General features: G+C 33.8%; 1 protein-coding gene across 2 annotated transcripts in view; it reads right to left on the bottom strand.

The window, feature by feature from the left end:
- The window catches only part of efna3b (ephrin-A3b), a 104,562-nt gene extending 101,299 nt beyond the window's left edge, over nt 1–3,263 (bottom strand). The window contains exon 1 of one of the 2 annotated variants that reach the window (XR_015510204.1): nt 2,656–3,263. Coding sequence is in view for 1 of the 2 variants with exons in the window: in NM_131854.3 (NP_571929.1) it covers nt 2,656–2,762 (107 nt within the window). In the remaining variant the exon portion in view is untranslated. 2 annotated transcript variants of the gene reach the window in all.
- Between the last annotated feature and the right edge of the window lie 18,429 nt (nt 3,264–21,692).

Genomic DNA, 21,692 nt, shown 5'->3' with positions numbered 1-21,692 from the left:
AATTTCTTCACTTTTTTAGTCAAAGCTGTAACGCATCTTGTAAAATATAATAGGGGAATGCTGTAGTAAAATGAGGTTAATGTCCACACTTTCTACTGTGCAGTGGGCCGAAAGTGTGTGTAATAGCATTTGCTGCAGAAGTCTTATTAAACTTAATCCATGACAATAAGCCAGTTTAATTTGGTTTTATCACGTAGCATATCCGCCCCATGCTGCTACCGATGCTAATGCAGTTAGGCAGCTTTCTCTGCTTGCTGAAACTGTGTGGAAGAGACACTTTTCATTTCTCTGCACAGTGAGAACTCCGGTCTTAAGGCTCAGATATAATCCAGTACCGCTAAACACCTAAAACGTAAGCAGGCCCACACAAAATCAGTGTGTACAAAATGACACTAGCGGGTTGATTTGATACGTAATTTGACTTACGCTTTAAGATAGCAATAGAATTGGAGTACGTAAACATTTTACCATGATTTTTTCTTACAAATCTGAATTTACAGTTCTCCTTTTAGTAAGCACGAATGATTAACAATAAATACAATATATTCATGCATTTTTGCCGTGAAAGATATATTTTGGGGGTCGTAAAAAACACTGTTGTAAGAAACAATCTATCCTAACATATAGGATATAAACTAAGATGGAAACTACAACATGTTTTGATTAACCTTATAACCTATGACTTACTAATTAATTATATTGTTTTAATTGTATTTATAATAGCTTTAATTGTATTTATAATTATACATTTATATTTCACATCATCCAGTGGCTCTCTTGAAAGTTTGCTGAGGCCCCCTAGTGGGTCTCGGTCCCCTGGTTGTAAACTAGAAAACTACAGACGTACGGCAAAACCAAAAGCCTTTATTATGGTTTGGACTGTAAATGTTCATATTTGCATTGATTTATTGGAATAAAATCAGTTAAGTTTGGGGGGATTAGTGAATTTTTTTTACCCTTTTAACACAGAAATTTGCTTTTCATGCAGTCTGTCACACAAAGGCGCATATAATAATCATACAGTATAGTCGTAAAATTGAAAAAATAATTATAATATATGCATAAGTGGCAAATGAAAGGGGCAATAGCCATATCTGAATGAGGTGGGGGGATGGGGAGGACGCTTAGGTCCTCTGTAAAATGTTTGAAGAGTGATTGAGTGATTGCGATTTTGATAGGAGTACCAGTAAATAAGAGACTCTCAGAAAGGTGGGCTGATCTTGGTTCATGTTCTTAATTTGATTCTGGTTTAAGTCAAATTTGTATATTCCACCTCTAGCTACTCTCAAGTGTGAACAGTACCTATAAACTAGGTCAATTCCTGCAGTATCCCTGGTTTTACAACCAATAGAGCAAGATTACAGGGAAAAAAACACACTCATCTAAATCCACACTGTTGCTCTAATTTAACAATATGTAAAAGATGACATGCCTAGCCGTGATCTTGAATGGCTCAGCCATTCTAATACAAAGTTAAATAATGGAGTAAGAGAAAGAGAGTCTGAGAGAGTCTATGACATTGAGAAACACTGAGATTGAATGGTGTCAGAATGCTGGCATATTGAGGTCATTTTGAAAAAGTGCTGCTAATTGCAGCAGATGGATTGAAAAGAAACATAGGGCTACACTGGGCTCCATGTATGATAAGGAGAACGAAACAGTGAAGGGGGAGAGAGACAGACGGAGACTCCCTGAGTGAAACATGCAGGAGCATGAGAGAAGTGATGGAAGGAGACACACAGGGAGAGGTTTTGTGAGGACAAAAGCACAAACCTAACAAATTTCCAACAGGAAGCAGATTTGTAACTGTACAAGACTCATGACTGGTGCAAACATGATCGTGTCTGTACAAACATTTACTGCAGTTTCAGGAGATTTGGTTTTGGTTGACTTTGGCACTACAGTTGGGGCTTCAGGCTTGATGTTTGGAGATACGCAAATAAAACACACCTCAATGAGCTAAATTGCAAACTATTTAAAAGACTAAAAAGTACTGTTTTTCAACAAATACTATAACAACTAAAATTAAACTAAACTAAAAGTTATAAAGTAAAAATTATGTAAAAATTAAAAGTTAAATTTTGGTTTTCACAGTGGTGCCACAATAGAATCACTCTGTGATCACCAAACATGCTATCAAAAAACAGTTCTCAAAAGAGTATTTTTAGGGTCAAAAACACAATTTATATAGAACCTGACAATCTTAAAAACACTTGTGTGCATTGAAAATGTTCCCAGAAGGTTCTTTGTGGTACCATCTTAGTCGACAACCTAGCAAATCTACATGTGGTTGTTTTCAAGATCACAAAGTCCAACAAATTTATAACAGGCTACTTTGTTTATATATATATATACATAAACAAAGCACCTGCTTTGATGCTATTCACACTCACCATACAGGACAACATACATCTCAAAAAGCTTCTCTCCTGGTCTTACGATGCACCAGCCCCACATAGCCAACATGGAAATCCCTTTGTATCTGAGTAAACCTCTACACTTGATACACATTGGGTTTATATTATATGTTCCTTTCTGAGAAACATGTACACACGTTCTTTAGCTACTCTTAAGTATTTTAAATATAAAATATATTCACTATTAGCCAGAATTAGGCCTTATTAGAACAAAATTAACGATGATAAAGCGACTTACAGTATGTTTGAACTGTTCCAGTGTACCGCGTGCCTGGCCGCAGTCACCAGGGCAAAGTTCGTGCAGGTGAGCGTCAGTAAAAAAAGACAGAGCGCGTAGAGTGCCATAATCCCTCGATCTCTCGCTTTTCTTCCCGGTCTTGCAAGATCTTCTCACCCCACGCGGCGCGGCGCTGGAACCATCCCGTTCGGTGAAGAAGCGCTGGAAGAGATGCGACCTAAAGCGCAGCTATCTCAACTACTCGAATACTGTCTTATTGCAATATCTGGGTTTGTATTAAGTGTTTAAAAAGTCAGAATCCATGGCGGAGACCCCTTCCCTCTGTTCCCGAGGTGTCAACCCAAATCCAATAGTCCGACGTGAGACCACCGCTGGACGGAGCAGAGAGATGCAGGCAGCCGAGGCGAGTGGTGGAGTGGAGTTTAAATGCAGGAAAGAGAGAAGTGTGTCGTCTCCGTTGCGCTGGAGAAACCCGAGAGATAACAGGGCTCCGTGATTGTAAAACTAATATGCGCTTTTGTTGGTCATATCAGCTAGGATGCGCGTGAGGATTCCTGCGCGCGGCGGCGGGATGTTTCTCACTTACAATTGTGTGACGAACAAGTGCTCGAGCTAGTTTTACTCGCTCTCTTTATTCGCCATATCCACTGCTCTGCTTTCTCTCTCTCTCTCTCTCTCTCTCTCTCTCTCTCTCTCTCTCTCTCTCTCTCTCTCTTTTACACACACACACACACACACACACATAGAGCAGCACGCGCGCTGTTTGGTAGGCTGTGCTCGTTCAATCTTCAGCTCCGCCTCCTGAACAGGACAAAAGCGCGCGTCCGTTTGCTTCAGCTCTCAGTCTTTCAGAGATGCTTTCGAGATGCTGCTCTCGCAACGGACGAGAAAAACTTTATTTGAAATCACTAAACAATTAGTGGCACTGGGACTGTTCCTAGAGCAGTTTTAATTACCCACCACCACAATCCTCTTACTGTCTCTTGTCAGAGTGCAGTGCTGTATATCCTATTATCCGCAAACCTCCATCCTTCCATCCACACCTGCTCGCTCAGACAGTGTAAGTCTTTTCTAATATGGAATAATTATGGGAAATCCTCTTAGGACAGTGAATGGATTGATGGATTGGCTCATCTCTATCTCCGTCCTTCACTCATGGGATCTCCTCACACACACATAAAAGATTGTGAGCTGTTGTTAATGTTCATTTCATAGTAATGAGTCTCTCCTGGTCCTTTGTGTGCCCGTCTGCATCATTTGTTTTACGATAAAATCAGAGCAATTTGAAAGATGTGTCCCTTCTGCCAAAGTCTGCTATACTTGTATTAATGCAAACCTGTAAACATAAATTGACTTTCCCAAAACTGATGTTAGTACTTCAAAACATTTCTGTGTAACACTATAAATGAATGAAATATGATATTTTACAGTAAATTTGTAAATTAATTTACGGCTTCTACCATATGTTTAACAGTAAAATTCTGGCGACTATCTATCTATCTATCTATCTATCTATCTATCTATCTATCTATCTGTCTATCTGTCTATCTGTCTATCTATCTATCTATCTATCTATCTATCTATCTATCTATCTATCTATCTATCTATCTATCTATCCTCCATCCATCTATCTAAAAATATATGTGATTGTTTGTGCTACAGTACAAATCGGTAACTTGGTAAACCGTTAGCTCCCTTGACTTCCCAAAATATATTTTAGTACATCAAAACATTTGTAAATTATTTTACTGTTTCGACTGTATGTTTAACAGTAAAATTCTATCTATCTATCTATCTATCTATCTATCTATCTATCTATCTATCTATCTATCTATCTATCTATCTATCTATCTATCTATCTGTCTATCTGTCTATCTGTCTGTCTGTCTGTCTGTCTGTCTGTCTGTAGTGCTGTCGCCTCACAGCAAGAAGGTCGCTGGTTCGAACCTCAGCTCAGTTGGCGTTTCTGTGTGGAGTTTGCATGTTCTCCCTCCGGGTGCTCCGGTTTCCCCTACAGTCCAAAGACATGTGGTACAGGTAAATTGGGTAGGCTAAATTGTCCGTAGTGCATTAGTGTGTGTGTGTGTGTGTGGATGTTTCCCAGGGATGGGTTGTGGCTGGAAGGGCATACGCTGTTTAAAAACTTGCTGGTTCATTCCGCTGTGGCGACCCCAGATTAATAAAGGGACAAAGCCGACAAGAAAATGAATGAATGAAAATGCTACATACAAATCGGTAACGTGGTTAACCATAAGTTTACTTAATAAATGCAATGAATTACCATAAATTGACTTTCCCAAAACTGATGTTAGTACTTCAAAACATTTCTGTGTAACACTATAAATTAATGAAATACGATATTTTACAGTATATTTGTAAATTAATTTACAGCTTCTACTATATGTTTAACAGTAAAATTCTGGCGACAATCTATCTATCTATCTATCTATCTATCTATCTATCTATCTATCTATCTATCTATCTATCTATCTATCTATCTATCTATCTATCTATCTATCTATCTATCTATCTATCTATCTATCTATCTATCTATCTATCTATTTGGCTGTCTGTCTGTCTGTCTATTTGGAAGGACAGATGAATAAATAATAACTGCATCATAATAGTATCAATACAGTAAAAGTGCTATGTAATATTACATAAAGGTCAATGCCATGATACCTTAAAACATGTTGCCTTGGTGATAGTGGTGATAGTTTTAGCTTTTTTAAAGTTTTTTTTTTTTTTTTTTTTTTTTTTTAGGAATGAGAAAAAGCGAGCAAGCGAAAGGTAGGAGAGAGTTGCAGAGGAGGGATAGTTGCAGTTTGCCTCCCGTCTGCTGGGAATGAGTTGGTTAAGGAGAAGTCAAAATGATTTATTGGGAGAAAAGGAGGGAATAGAGGGAGAGAGGACAGTGAGAAAGAGAGGAAGAGATTAGGTGTCATTGGGGAATCCCTCTGTCTTTTTGTCTTTTCCCTTTTTTGCTTTTACTATTTCTCACCTGTCTGTCCACCCCTCCCTGTCCATTTGCAAAGCACACCCCCCAACACAGACACATTTGCCAGCTCCTCCTGTCTTTGCCCTACACCCATTGTGTCAAGCTACATTGACTCTTTCGAAGTCTATTTCTGTCCTCCTTTTGTTCGCTCACTCTCTCGTGATCTACCTCTGTCACCTTCTCTGTGTGCCTCCCTCTCATCGGCCTGCCATCTTTCTCTCCGCAAGAGTTTCTATGGCAGCAACGAAATATTTCACTCTTCTTTTTAACAGTTTTTCCTGCGCCCTGTCAGCACACAAGTTTTTGGGACTCCAGCGAAAAAAAATGCAAATTGGTATGGTTAAGTTTTGAGGAAAATGTTCTCTTTTCAACATCTCCACACTCACACACACGTGCACCGATTTTATGTATTTTAAGTATGTTGCAAATTGAGTTTGAATGTTGCAATCATAAATAGCTCCTAAATTGTAATATTCGAGCAAGCCAGTTGAGCGCTCTCCCTAGATTGAGAGATTTACATATCCTTTCTATTCCATCCTTTTTTCATTTCTTTATTTACGACGATTCAAACCATTTTATATAACCATGACGGGCCATTGTCAGTTTTCATAAAACATCTTTCATTTGCAATGCTGCCTCCCAATTCAATTGCGTCTCTCTGTCTCGGGAGCAGATGATGAAAAATGGTAGTGTATCATTTTCAGGCCCCGTGACACCGTGGCCCTTATGACATTTAGCTCGGGGAGTTCCTGCTCAGCTCTATCCGTCACATGGCCAGTTCTCGCTCACAAATCCAATCTTCACACACTCATAGCCTTCAATCTAATAGAACATTCAGCTCTTGCCCAACTTTGATTTGCTTTCAGATATAAAACATCCAACTAAAACACAAACACATCGCGTGGGTACGGCTGACCTCCTGACACATGCAGTTCTCTCTCTGTGACTGGAAAGGTGACACAGCATCATCATCATCGTCACTCTGATGACATCAGGGCACACCGGAATAGACTCTGTAGACTGTTGTATAAAAATGTAGATTTGTATTTGCCTGCATTTGCCCACATTCCCAAATCTCATTTAAAATATCACACCATGGGAATCTAGGACTTGCAAAATAGAACTGCATGATTCTGGCTAAAATGAGAGTGTTTTTTAGACTTGTTTGCTATATTTGGAAAACTTGAATGAGATATTTGAAAAAGAACATTGATCAAAATAAGAGAACACTTTCAGATTCCTTCCAGTTAACCACTTAATTATCTGACAAACTCTATATACCGTCAGACTAACAATCCAGTTTTCAATGATTTTTAAGGATGGTCAGAGCAAAGGGATGACCATAGCAAGAGAAGTTAGTTGTTCCAATTCTGTGCTTTCTGGAATATTAAAGCCTAAAAGACAGTTTGATAAAGACAATAGCATGAGAGGATAGGGTAATGTGGAGAATCCTAATAGGCAATAAACTAAACACTAGAAACACTATATTTTCCCTTGGCGTATGGTTTCTTGTATACAAGAATTTGGACTGAAAGTCCAGTGACCAAACATCTCATCAGAAGAAAGAAAGAAAGAAAGAAAGAAAGAAAGAAGGAAGGAAATTTAAGTTTTCTCAGGTTAGCCTTTTAGCAAAGCTTTTGACGTTTTATTGCTGCAATCTGTTCAAAATTCATTCATTCATTTAATGTCCTTTGGCTTAGTTCTTTATTCATAAGTGGTCGCCACAGCGGAATGAACTCCACACAGAAATGACAAGTGACCGAGCTGGGACTCAGCGCCTTTCTTGCTGTTGGAAATAAAATAAAATAAAAACATCTTTACTTGTTTCATTTCTGAAGGAATCATCATTTTTGAACAAATCAAATAAATTATTCATGATAAATGCTTTTTTCACTTACTGGCCTAAAAATGTTATTGATACTACCTTCATTTAAACTGTCAAGATATTTTCACAAATTGATTTGCTGTATTTATCTACAAATCAGTTTTTATTTAAAAAAAATTTACTTTATCTCACTTTAAAAGACTAAAGACTGAAGCTGTTACATAACTATAGATGTCACCTTCTGTCTTACTCTCTATACTTATTTCAGCTCCTGTCAAAATAAAACAAAGGTTTTCTTTTTGCTTTATCTGTGCCAGTAATATAAAAATGGCATAAGAAAGCAAAACAAACAGAATCACTCATGTTTTATTCTGTAAATGGCTGATGACATTTCTTTCAAATTTAAAATAAAAATTTTGTCATATAGAGGTTGGACAAGACACTGTTGTTTCAGAAGAGTTACGGATTGATTTAATTTAATGGAATAACCCTATAATTTTCGATCACAACAAATAAAAAACATTTGTTGTTTTGATCATTATTTTAAAAATGTTTTATGCTCCAAATTACAATCATTTATTTGACATTTAGAATAAAAAAAAATTAAGAATTTACACAAACTTTTGCTGAATAAATCCAGAGAAATTTCAAGTGGTCTCCTAATTATACATGTACAATATGGAAATATATTTTTAATAAAAAAAACTAAAACTTTTGAATGTGTTTTTAGGCCAGAGGACTAATGGACTGGGTAATTGGGATATATTTAAATAATAAATTCATTTTAATATTATTATGTACTGTATTATAAACTCAAAAGACAAACCTTTTTCTAACTAAAGACTTTAGGCTCTTGGCTACATACATGTACTTTCCCAATTAACTGTATGTATTTTCCACCCTTCTCCTTTTTTATATATATTTTAACCACTGAATAGATTTTTTGAAAGAAAAAAAAGAACAAGTAAAATTTATTTCCTAACCTAACCTAAAGCAATCATTTATGTATAGGACCAAGAGCTGCTGTTTCAAAATTAAGAAGCAAAAGTATCCCTCCACACATGCTCTCACTCTCTCTCTCTTTCTGTCACTCTCTTTCCCATTACATTCTCCCTTCCTCTCACTCATCTGTCTAACATGAATTTGCAATTTCACTGTTTACCTTCTTCCACTTCTGTGCCTAAAACAACACGGACAGAGCGCTCATGAGAGAGAAGAAGATCAAGAAGCAGGCGGGGAGATATTAGTAAGACCAGCTAAGAGCTGACAATGAAAGAAGCGCAACAAGAGAAAAGCTTGTGTGTGTGCGTGCAGGGTGTTTTATGCCAAACAATGGAAAAGAGGCAGCCATGCTGGCAAAAAGCCTCTTTGTATAAATGAAATGGACATTGTCCAGTCACGGAAAGTGGAAGAGCAAAAATGGAACATCAGGGAAGAAATGGAAGAGAGAGAGAGATTTATAGAAATGGATGGAAAAGAGGTAGACAGAAAGAATGATGTGGAGAGAAAAGAGATTTTTTTCTTTTTTTGAAAACGACTGGGGAGAGCAAGCTTAGAATAGATACGCTCTCATCCACATGAAATATTGAACGAGGGAGCAAGAAAACAAGAGAGAGGAAAGGAAAATGGAGAGAATGATAGAGATAAATACAATCGTTATTTGTTTAGCGCTCGCTGAGGGTGAGTGTGAGATGGAGAGAAGGAGAAGAAGGGAAGGAGAGCACTTTGGGAAAGATGGATGAAGGCGAGAGCTCCGCCGGCAGCGCTGGAATGAAGGCCGCGAGCGCAGTGTGTGGAGGGCAGACTTTCCCACAACCAAAGAGAGAGAAACATTTGTTTGGCTTCTGATGACTGATATATATGGATGAATGGTGCTGTTTTGTTGAAAATATTACTCTGCAAAAAGTGTTTCATCATCTTTCTTTTCTCTCAATAGCCCTCCCCCCTCCAATCTCCTTCTCCCTCTCTCTCTCTTTCCTCGCTTGCTTTGATCTCTCTCTCCTCACTGATCTTTTCCTCTCTCCCCCATCAAATTTGAAATGTTTGGCAGGTTTTGTTCAGATAACCGCGCAGATGTGCCTGTGTTTTTCAAGCGTCTCCTCAAATTCGGGGTGTTACCAACAGAGAACCACAGGCTAACGCTTCATAGTCACGTCATTTTAAAACATTATTCATTTATAATCCTTGGCTTCCTCTAAGTATTCTCAAAAAGAATGTTAGGTCTGCTTTCGTGATCGTCTGAATGATTTTGACTCACCAGTGTTGAAAGTATATCTCGATTTTTCTAGAAACTTTTGTTCAATGAAAGAGCATGATGAAAAACGTCTTTTTTTGTGAAATATTGCATGTACGTTGTGTGTGTGTGATTTATTGGTTCATGGTAAAAGTTTGGGAAGTGCATACTATGAAAAATCTGAAAATTTGAAGTGTAAGACCAATTATTTAAAAAAATATATCAAAATAAAACTTTTTGAATATATCATCTTTATTTTTTTACGTTTTTTCTTTGTTACAATAAAACCAAAATCAAGTGTAGTGCAACAGGATTATGTTTGTTTGATTTTCTTGTAAACCAACAATGGTGTAAAACGTTATTTAAAACAGTCATTCTTTAAATAACTTTAACAGTCATTGTTTAAAACAGCCAAAACATGGTCAACCATTCGGTTGGGCAGTAAAAGGGTGCAACACTGACATTAAGACGCAGATGTTGCAGGGTGTTTATTTTTTTGGAGAGTAGAAAAAATAAAAATAGGACTAATATGTTAATATTTTAATAAGTTAAGCAAAAATTGTAAAATTTGAAAGAAATTTTTACAACAAACAATTCGCGTGCAAACACTTGCGCTTTTCGGTTTTGTGTTGGATTTAATATGAAACGCGGGTTTCACCGCTTGAGAAAGTCCGAGCTACTCGTTTATCACTTTTGGCTCAGATTCTACAGGCTGTTTGGAATAGCATAGCCTATATTATAAGAGAACAAATAAACACAAAAAGTCAATGGACGGCTGACAGAAGGTAATATGCTTTATTGTAAGTTAATTTGTTTACTTAATATATTGCTTTGATTACTTTATTTTCCACATTTATATTGTACAAAAAATGCTACCCTGTAATCTTACCAATAACAAAAAGTACAGTCAGTTCCGCACTTTGCCTATAATTAAATATTGAGGAAGACTGAAAATGTAATTTCCCTCAGCTGAAACTTATTTGTTCCCCCAGATCGAGTATTGTTAAAATGCATAAAACATATCCTGAAATCACACGGTCACTACATCAACTCAAACAAGTAAATATTTAATGTGTTCCACAAAAACTATCAAGTATAAATATCTCTTTAAAGCATCAATTGCGCTGGCTCTTCTTGCAGTGGGTGTATTAAATGTAATATATGTAGGAACATTAATATAAATGACATAAATAAATGCATAAAGTTCTCCACCAGCAGATTAAAAGTGTATTTTCTGAAGCAGGGTTCATAAAGCTGTGACAGTGGATGTTTACAGGGCTGATGTGACCCCCTGCTGATGCAGTGCTGATCAGTGATCAGATGATGAGGACCTGCCGCCGCTGGGTTTCTTCCAGAACAGTTCCCTGAGCAGCACTGACATAAATCAGGCCCATAGAGCTGCACTGCCCCACAGGAACATCCTCTCCCCTCTGAGCACTTACTGTATGCTCCTGTTTGTCTCTGTTCATGAGCGAGCACTCTTACACACACACACACACACACACACACACACACACACAACAGAGAGAGGAAGGGAGATTTGCACTTATTTGGTAGCAAGATGTTTGAGGTGGATGAAAATGTTCAAGGCAAAATTATTATCATTTGAAATAATATAGAATTTGAATTCTATTTCCCAAGTGCTGTTTAACAGAGATGTTTTTCCAACACATTTTTAAACACAATTTAAAAAACAATTTTTGAAAAAAATGTTTAATATTAGTGTTGTCTTTGCCATGATGACAGTATACATAATATTATTTTAGTTAGGAAAGTCTTGCAAGATAGTATTCAGCTTAAAGTGAAATTCAAACGATTAACTAAGTAGATTAATTAGGCAAGTCAAAGGAAGTTTATATGTAATAATAATATTATTAATAATAATAATTCCAGCCAAACTAAAAGAAATAAGACTTTCTCTATGAAAAGTCTAGTAGGAAATTATGTGAAACATTTTCTTTCTTTTTAAAACACAGGCCAGCCTATTGAAAGGGGTAAAAACCCAATACATGAAAAGAACTCAAACCAACTGAGTACTGTAAAACCCAATAAGTTAAGGCAATTCAAATCATTTGAGGAAACCGACAAAAAAAAAAAAAAAAAAAACTTTTGAGTTAATCTAACTATTAGTTAAAAACTAATATGAGTACTGTGAACTTTATACTTCATTTAAGTTGAATAAATTAGGAATTTAAGTCATTAACTTCAACACTGACTTTAAAACTCTTTTCAAATGAGAATTAACCTTCAGTAAATTTTAAGTTAACTACACTAATTTCACTTGATAAAGCTGACTGTTGGGTTTTAAAGAGTACTGTTTGTGGAGTTAGTGATCCTCTGTTAAGATTTTAAGAGATTGAATGTGTTTTATTTATTTTATTGACGTGACTAAAGTCAGTTGTAGTTTTGTGTTTCTCTTCAGAAATTCATCTTAACAGCTGGAGTTTATCATTAATGCTTAACGAACACTTACTTAATCACTTAAAATTCTCGTTACTTCAACTTAAATGGAGTAAGTTCACAGTACTCATATAGATTAGTTTTTTTAACTTAAATGGTTTGTAGCAATCAATTTCCTCTGATGATTTGAGTTGCTTTAACCTATTGGGTTTTACAGTACTCAATTAGTTTGAGTTCTCCTAATTTATTGGGTTTTACTATGGTCAGATTGCTTTATGTACTCAAATAGATTTTCACAGTACTCATTAACATTAGTTTTCTTTTTTACTTAAATTTTTTGTTGCAATCAGTTTTCTTAAATGGTTTGAGTTACCTTCACTTTTTGGGTTTTACGGTGTATTAAATTATGAGGTTACTTTTTAAGCAATAATCTTTGCTGCATTAGTTTGTCAGATGGTGATCATAACCACACTTTTTGATGCAGCAAAAATATTTTCCACAATTCTGTCTAAGTTCTTACCATAGTATTTTACCACAAAGTGTATATTTAGAAATATGCTTTTAAGCTGTAAGTTATTACAGTTTTATAAATAATGTTATTAGATTAGAATTTTAAATAAAAGAAATTGAACAAGGAAAAAATGAAAGAAAAACAATAAAATACAAATTTATTATCATGCATCATTAAAAACAATTATATTATATTAAATTAATATATTTAAACATTAATATAATAATTGTTATATTAAAAAAAAAACATCTAAAACATATTAAAACTGTTGTAGGTAAATAACAAACAAACCAGCTAATTTCCTCTGTCAGAATTTGTAAATTTGAATAATTAAAAATTAAATGTGTCTTAAAGCCTTTTTCTATTGTTTATTTTCACAATATATGATGGCATACTGTTAAAAATTAGACAAACGACCTCATATAGGAGCCAAATTCTGGATTGGTCAGTGGAGGCTGGGTCAAAATACTTTGACCCTACTAAAAATCTGTCAAATGCTTGTAAGTTTGTTAGCCCGTGTAAACTAACTGCAGTATCATTAGAGTATTAGTAGGGGTTATGTTAAGCTAATTGGCAGAATAAAGGTATGGCTGTGCTACATGCAATAAATAAGCAAACATCTCTGAATGATTTAATGCTGAACCACGAGAGAAAAAAAGTTTAAGGATTTTTTTTTTATCTTAAATAAAGGTAAATGCTTTGGTTTATGATCAAGTTTGATGGTGATTTCCACAATATATATATATATATATATATATATATATATATATATATATATATATATATATATATATATATATATATATATATATATATATATAATTCTGACTTCAACTCTACATTTAATTTATTTATTTGTTTTACATTTGTTTGAAGCTTCATCTATATGACACAATACTGAAGTCAGACGGAACTGCAATTCATGCAAACTTAAAGGTTAGTAGATTAGGTTGAGGTACAGTAGTAGCCAAAAGAAGTGTCTGGAAATGTCATTTGTATAATATTAGCTTTTAATGATAATGTTTCATGATTATAAGGCTGTAATGTTAGGAGGCATAATTGTTATGCAATATGTATGATAAATAATTTTTAAAAAAATGTTTGGGACAAGGGCTTTGTTTTTTGTTTTTTGTTTGTTGGTGTCTTTAATCTTGTAAAGGGGTGCGGGCAGCAGCAGCTCATTTACATTTAAAGACACAAAACTATGTATTTGTAAAAAAAAAAAAAAAGAAAGAAAAAAAGAAAGCATTTACAGTCTTGTGTATTATATGATCCGCATTGTATTCTGTGCTAAAATGTCCCAGACACATTCTGGAGGAACTTCAAAGTTACATTGCAAGGGGAATAATAGGTCCCATTTAATTAAACCATCAATATGAGAAACATGCTTGACATAATTTGGCAAAAAGGCTCTAGCTTATGAAGTAATATGTATTTTAATTTTCTATGCAAAAAGTGCATTGAAAAGCGAAACACTTACAAGAAATAAAATCTACATTGATTAAAACATAAACAGTCATTAATATTTCATTGGTTCTGCTTTGTATTCGATTAGCAGTGATTCTCCAGCATACTCCTCAGTAAAGGTGTTTCCCTGCACATCAACAAAACAACTAAAACACTGAGCACAGACATACGCTCTAAAACTGGTTTGGTTGTTTCTACTCAAATTTGGGTAAGGCCATTTAAAAAAAAAGCTATTTAAAAACCAATTTATTGCATAAAATTTGAAACCCACCCGTTTACGTTTAAAAAGCACATGCAAATATAAAAACACCAACAAACAGAAAAAACATATTCATCAATTTGTCTGCACACTCAAATTTTGCAGACACTCTGCAAATAAGAAATGTGTCAGGGCAAGGCAAAAAGTGACAAACCTTGCTGATGAACTCGAATCCTGTTTAGAATCAGAGGTGTTATCTGAAATCAGAGATTATTTGAGTTAAAAATATACAAACAACAAAAAACCTTATGATCAGGATATTAAAGAATAATAAATCCTCTCTATGACCTCAGATTGTTTTTCGTGTCACTTTTTGAAGTATATCTGACTTTTTTCTTTGTATTTGCATCTGTTGTGAGAATTACCATGTGTTGTCCAATTGATAAAGATGTTCTCCCAATTTGTTAGTGTTTTTCTATTTGCTTGTGTTATCTTAATCTGCAGTGTGTTTGAACTCTCTCAGCCACTATATACAATAAACAAAACTAATAATAATAATAATAATAATAATAATAATAATAATAATAATAATAATAATAATTTTGCTGCATGTTCAAATTATGTTTTTTTTTTTTGGGGGGGGGGGGGGGGTGCTTAATTGTTTTGTGTTCAGTCCACTTAAATTTGTTAACTTAATCGAAAAGTGTTGAGACAACATGAAGGAATTGTGTAGAACCCAGCATTTTTTACTAACACACTGCTAGTTGGGTTTCTTTATATTTACTCAAGTTTGGATTGAATCAAGCAAGCTCTTTTGGTCATAATTTACAATACAAAGTTGTGTTAGTTAATGCATTTCCTAACATTACTAAACAATAACAATACATTTACTTGAGTATTTGTTCATGTTAGAAAATAATAATGGAAATAAAGTCATTCATTGTTAGTTCATGTTAACGCATGGTGCATTAACTAATGTTAATTTGGATTTTAATAATGCATTAGTAAATGCTGAACTATACTACTACTACTACTACTACTACTACTACTACTACTACTACTACTAATAATAATAATAATAACAATAATAATAATAATAATAATAATAATAATAATAATAATAATAATAATAAAAATAATAATAATTCCTTACATTTATATAGTGCTTGGGCACTCAAAGCGCTTTACACATAGGGGGGGAATCTCCTCTTCCACCACCATTAATGATTAATAAATGCTGCAGTATCACTCCACTCACGTTAGTAAATACATGAACAAGTGAAACCTTATTGTAAAGTGTGACATTTTTATAAGTGTGTATAAAAGTTTACAGTCTTCAAGCACAGCTACACAATTTGGTTTGTAAATTTCCATCACCATACACCATAAAAAACACCATAAAGGAAATATTATTTAAAAAATCAGCTAAATGTTTATTTTATATATCTAAAAAAAAGATTAAATAATGAATTGTCATTAAAACTAAAATGGTGTAAAAACATTCAATTCAATTAAATCAACGAAGGGCAGCATGGTGGCACAGAGGGTAGCGCTCTCACCTCACAGCAAGAAGGTTGCTAGTTTGAGCCTCTGCTGGGTCAGTTGGCATTTCTGTATGGAGTTTGCATGTTCTCCCTGCGTTTGCGTGGGTTTCCTCCGGGTGTTCCAGTTTACCCTACAGTCCAAAGACATACAGTACAGTTGAATTGAATAAGCTAAATTGTCCATAGTGTATGTGTGTGAATAAGTCTTTATTGATGTTTCCCAGTGATGGGTTGTAGATGAAGAGCATCCGCTGTGTAAAACATATGCTGGATAAGTTGGCAGTTAATTCCGCCCCAGATTAATAAAGGGACTAAAACGAAAAGAAAATGAATGAATGAATAAATGTCTGTTGGAGGTGCATAAAACCAGTGCCACTGTGTAATTGTATCAGGTTTTGTCCTCATGCACTCAGTCTGGTAGTTTATATTATAAAAATGCTTTATTTTGCACTGGTCGGTTCAAGAAGAAATATAGAGCCATAAAACAACAGCTGCGCATGTTCATGTGTGTACAGTATTAGTCTGTGTGAGGTGAGAAAGCTGGACAATTGTTCTTTGTATTTTGCAGTCATTCAGACAGCCAGTGGTGTGTTTCTGCCAGTGGGATCAACTCCAGGATAATATTTGTTTGGAATGAGCCGTGTTGATTTTGCTAAGGTTGGTTTTGATATTCGGCCATGGCTTTGGATGCTGCATCTGTTTGTAAAATTGATATGAGCTTGGATGTTATTTATTAAAAGGAAAAGTTTGTGTCTTGAATTTAGACTTGGATGCGGGGAATGTCCAGTCACTGCCATCAATTTTTACAGCTTCTCTAAGGTTCCTGTTGGCTTTGCTAACAAGCTTTTCTCGTTGCCAACTCATCAATTTTGTAAGAGGATCCTGATCTTTGCAATGTCATCGCTTTCAATGATGTTCCTGCGTTTATGGTTTTCACCAAATGTTTTGTATGTTATATTCAAATATCTATCTATCTATCTATCTATCTATCTATCTATCTATCTATCTATCTATCTATCTATCTATCTATCTATCTATCTATCTATCTATCTATCTATCTATCTATCTATCTATCTATCTATCTATCTATCTTCTGTGTTTTCTAAATGTTGTGAATTTATAAAAGGGAGAGTATACATATAAGAGAATTAAATTAATCATTATATTATTGAAATTTAGTGTTGCAAATTATTATTTCAAATTAGAGTTAGTTATTGGTTCTATTACAGCTACACCATAAAACATTTTAAAAATCAAATGTACAAAGCACAAAGGTTTATTTAGCTGTTAGTTGTCTTTCATTACACAGGCAAATATACACCATAAAGGAAATATTATGAAAATTTTAGCTACATGCTAATTTTATATTTTTTAAAAAGATTAAATAATGAATTGTCACTGAATCTAAAACATTGTGTAAAATTATTAAATTAAATAAACATAAATAAAGTTGTTAGGTGCAGTTGTTAGTTATCCTTTAAAGATTAGATATTAAATATTAGTTAGTTATTAGAGTTAAATATAATACAATACAAATAAAGAAGAATTATTTACTAGATTTTCTACTAGAATTTAAGACAATAAAATTGTAATTTAAAATTTAAAGTCGTAAACAAAACATTTAAATTGTACTTAGCTGTGATTTATTTAAGTAGTAAGCTAAATCTACATTATAAATAACATTGAAAAAAATCAAATTTATTAATCAGATTTAAAAACAGTTAAGAAGTAAATAATAGGAAATTAAATTATCATAATATAATATAATATAATATAATATAATATTATATTATATTATAATATATTATATTATAATAATTTTAATCATATTTAGCTGTTTGTTTCCTTTGTTATAAAGGTTAATCAGCATTGTAAACAACATATTAAAAACATTTTTTCTAAACATTTTTATTGTTACTATTATTATTATTTAGGTAAAAAAATGCTATACAGAAAATACGGAACTAAAAGGAATAGAAATAAATAATATGATTACTTATAAAAACTGAATTAGGCTTGGATATGGAAAAGTATCCAGGTGATGTCCAAGAATCTTGCCCATTAACTTATACACTATAAACAGATCCACAAGGCTTATGCAACCCTGTATGTGTTACACAGAATGAAACGGTTAGCTACTCCTTTTTGTACATTGTGTAATTAAAATTCTGTGGGGACATATATGCATATGTTTTTTTGAATGTCCACTTATCAGTACATTTTGCGATAAGGTCTTTCAAATCATATCAGAATTTTGTGATACATTTACTTCGAAACAACCCAAAATCAGTTTATTGAATGATGATTAAGCATGTACAGGATATTTCATACTGCACTAACTGCAGCCAAGAAGGTTATAGACCATTTTTAGGGATGCAAACAATAACTATGGTCCTAATGTGTTTCCTGTATTACATTTCCATAGCTTCCAAGAATTTGAAAAGGTTAAAATATTGATAAATAATGTTATAGCAGTCATTTTAAAATTAGGATATAATTAAATTGCCTTTTATTGTTGTGAAACAGTTTGGCAATAAGCAGGAAATGTTTATGGGTCAGTGACATCGACACATTGAAATGGTCTATATTTAAAGTTTGGCATGAACCCACATTCTCAGCGGACAAAATGTGGCTTATTGAACAAAAAAATAGTGCGTTGTTAGAACATTCTACAGCAAGAATTAACAGAGCTAAACCCCAAACAATCCAAGTGTTGTCTAAATTTTTGAGAATTTTTTTTTAATATAATAACCAGATAAACTAAAGTGTGCTGAAAGATAAATTATATTATATTAGAGGTGTATAAAGGTCAGAGTTTTTTTTTCTTTTTCTGTCTATTGTTATTTATTTAATTTCCTTATGTATTTTCCTTTGATGCAAACCATGGCTTGTATATAGTTGTTGTTAGCTATGTATGCTGGCTTTGTTCTGTAAATAAACAATCACAAAAAAAGAATACTAATAAAAATCTAATATTACAGTATTAGATATACCTAAATTAATTTCACCATCAAAACAACAACAACTATTTTAAACCCGACCGTTTCCTGTCTATCTCCAGCAGGGCATTTTTGTTTCTCGGCGTGTATATATTAAGTTATGGTGTTATAAATGCTTCAGTCAGGTGTAGTGTTTAGAAGAGTCATGCCCTTCACTGCAGTCACATCTTTCTTTACTCTCTAAAAGCCTAGCTCAGCGCTTCACACCACAATGACACATGTGAATCCAGCGTGCCTGCATGTGTGTGTGTGTGTCTGTGTGTGCGCATGCCACAGTGTTTCACATTCACTGGCCCTTAAGAGACTGCATGGCTTTAGGCATCAGCGAGTTTGTCACGCAAGCTTGTGTGTGTGTAAGAGCCTGAGCAAGGAGACCAACTGATATTTCGTTATGGTTTGCTGCTATCAAAGTAAACTAGAACAGCTTCAGTTTTTAACAAAAATTTAAAAAAAAATCTGTCTTACAATGTTACAATTTTTAAAATAATCTTTTAAGGGAATCTTTTTTCTCTTTTTTTTTTTTTTTTTGAAACTGTCCTCAGATACAAATCATTCAACTATTCTCATTTTAGTTAACTGGTTCACTTCACCTGAAAATTGTTATTCATTATTTTATTTTTATGTATTTATTTTATTAGATTTACTTAAAATATTTTTAAATATACATTATTTTAAAATATATAATTCTTTTTAAAGTTTTTCAAAAAATGGATTACATTTTATTTATTTAAAAATATTTTTTTTAAATATACTTTTACTGGAAATATGGTTAGCATATGAAACATTTTTGAATTATTGAATTATTTAAAAACGTTATATTTTCTGGTGATTCAAAGCTGAATTTTACAGTTGTCAGTGTGGTATTATCCTTTAAAATTGCTGATTTGATGCTTGTTTTATTATTATTAATTATAAATATTGAAAACAATGATTCTGCTCTATATTTTTCAATAGAAAAAAAAGTTTTTTTTAATTAATTTAAATAAAAATAAAAAACTAGATTATCAATGTAAAACAGGATTAAAAATGCATGCATCCTAGTTGAATTAAATTTAAAAATTAAATTAAATTAAATATTCTATACAATATTAAATAAAAAAATGTACTTGTAATTTTCGGTTAACTGGAAAACATTATAATGCAGTACAAAATGCAAGTGAAGTGCTTCATATTATCACAGTAAATTGTTCTCTATGTATTTTTTAATTTATAAATTTTTTAAAGTGTATTTATTGTTTTAGTTGTAAATTTTGTTTAAAAATTATTTATGCCAAAATTATTAACCATATTTGAATAATCAGGGTGATTTGTTAAGTGGAGCATTTCTAAGATTGCTAGCATTTGATTGTACAAAATCTGTAATGTAGAAAAAAAAACATTACCAATAATTTTTATTCAGTTAATATATATTAAAGTAGTGTATACATGACCCTCGTCGACAAAATCAGTCTAATGTTGCATGGTTACATTTTTGATGATAGACAAAAATACACTGCTTGTGTCAATATTTTTTTCTATCATGCCAAAAATCATGTTCCATCAAGATATTCTACACATTTCCTACAGGAAATATAAAAAAACGAAATTTTGGATTAGTAAAATGCATAGCTAAGAACTTTATATATAGACTTTAAACTTATTTACACTTTTCATTAACCCTTAAACTCCAGATTTACAACTATAGTTGTTTCTCAGCTAAATATTGTCATATCTGAACAAAGTACACATCAGTTCAGCTTTCAAATTCAGATTGAGTGTTCCAAGATCACATACACTACCTGACAAAAGTCTTGTCGCCTATGCAAGTTTTAGGAACAGCAAATAATAACTTGACATTTACTTGATCATTTGGTCTGGTGACTGGGCCACAATCCTGAAACACCTTGACTGTCTTTGCTTTTAGGAACTTTAATGTGGAGGCTGAAGTAAGGAGCGTTATCTTTCTGAAGAATTTGCTCTTTCCTGTGGTTTGTAATGTAATGGGCAGCACAAATGCTTGATACCTCAGGCTGTTGATGTTGCCATCCACTCTGCAGATCTCTCGCATTCCCCCTTACTGAATGTAACCCCAAACCATGATTTTTCCTTCACCAAACTTGACTGATTTCTATGAGAATCTTGGGTCCACATGAGTGCCAGTGTGTCTTCTGCAGTATTTGTGATTATGGGAGGCAGTTCAACTGATGATTCTTTTAAAAATCTACCTTCTGCCACTTTTCCTAATGACAGACTAGAAGTCAAGTTATTATTTGTTGCATTTACAGCTGGAATCGATGAAAAGACTATTGTCACACAGTGTATATATACTAAAATGATATTAAAACTACAGAAGAGATGTAATAAACAAAGCAGAGTCTAAAATTAGACACCACCATTCTCTTTGTTCTGTTTTATACATGCAAAATATATAAATATCAGTGCGTTCCAGGTCTGCGCATCTCAGCAGCTGTGTCAGTATGCCATGTCCTACTTCCACAAGTGATCGCATCATTTCCTGTTTATTCAGCCTCAAGGCGAAGAGGCTGAGCAATCTGATTGGCTGCTTAATGTAATAACTGTCAGGCCAGTTGATTGATTGGCCAATATAAGAGGATGATCCTCTCTCTCACATTCACCAGACTGCATTCTCTCTCTCTCTCTTCCTCTCTCTCTCTCCATCCCTCTGAATGGCCGTTGAGTGCTTCCTTTCAGCGTTTATCAGCTTCAGACGTTTATAGGTTTTGCAATTAAAAAAATGCAGTGGCAGTGCGACAATGACCCTGATGGTAATTGCAGAGTGTGGAGCAGCCTGAGGTTTTGTATGGCAGTTTATAGCATCATCTTCCAGCTGTTGTGTTGAGCTTGCTGGTCTCACTGGACTG

Source organism: Danio rerio, chromosome 16 (genome assembly GCF_052040795.2).
Source record: "Danio rerio strain M-AB ecotype USA chromosome 16, GRCz13ab, whole genome shotgun sequence".
Classification (NCBI taxonomy): Eukaryota; Metazoa; Chordata; class Actinopteri; order Cypriniformes; family Danionidae; genus Danio; species Danio rerio.
This window is presented reverse-complemented; position numbering and strand designations above follow the sequence as displayed.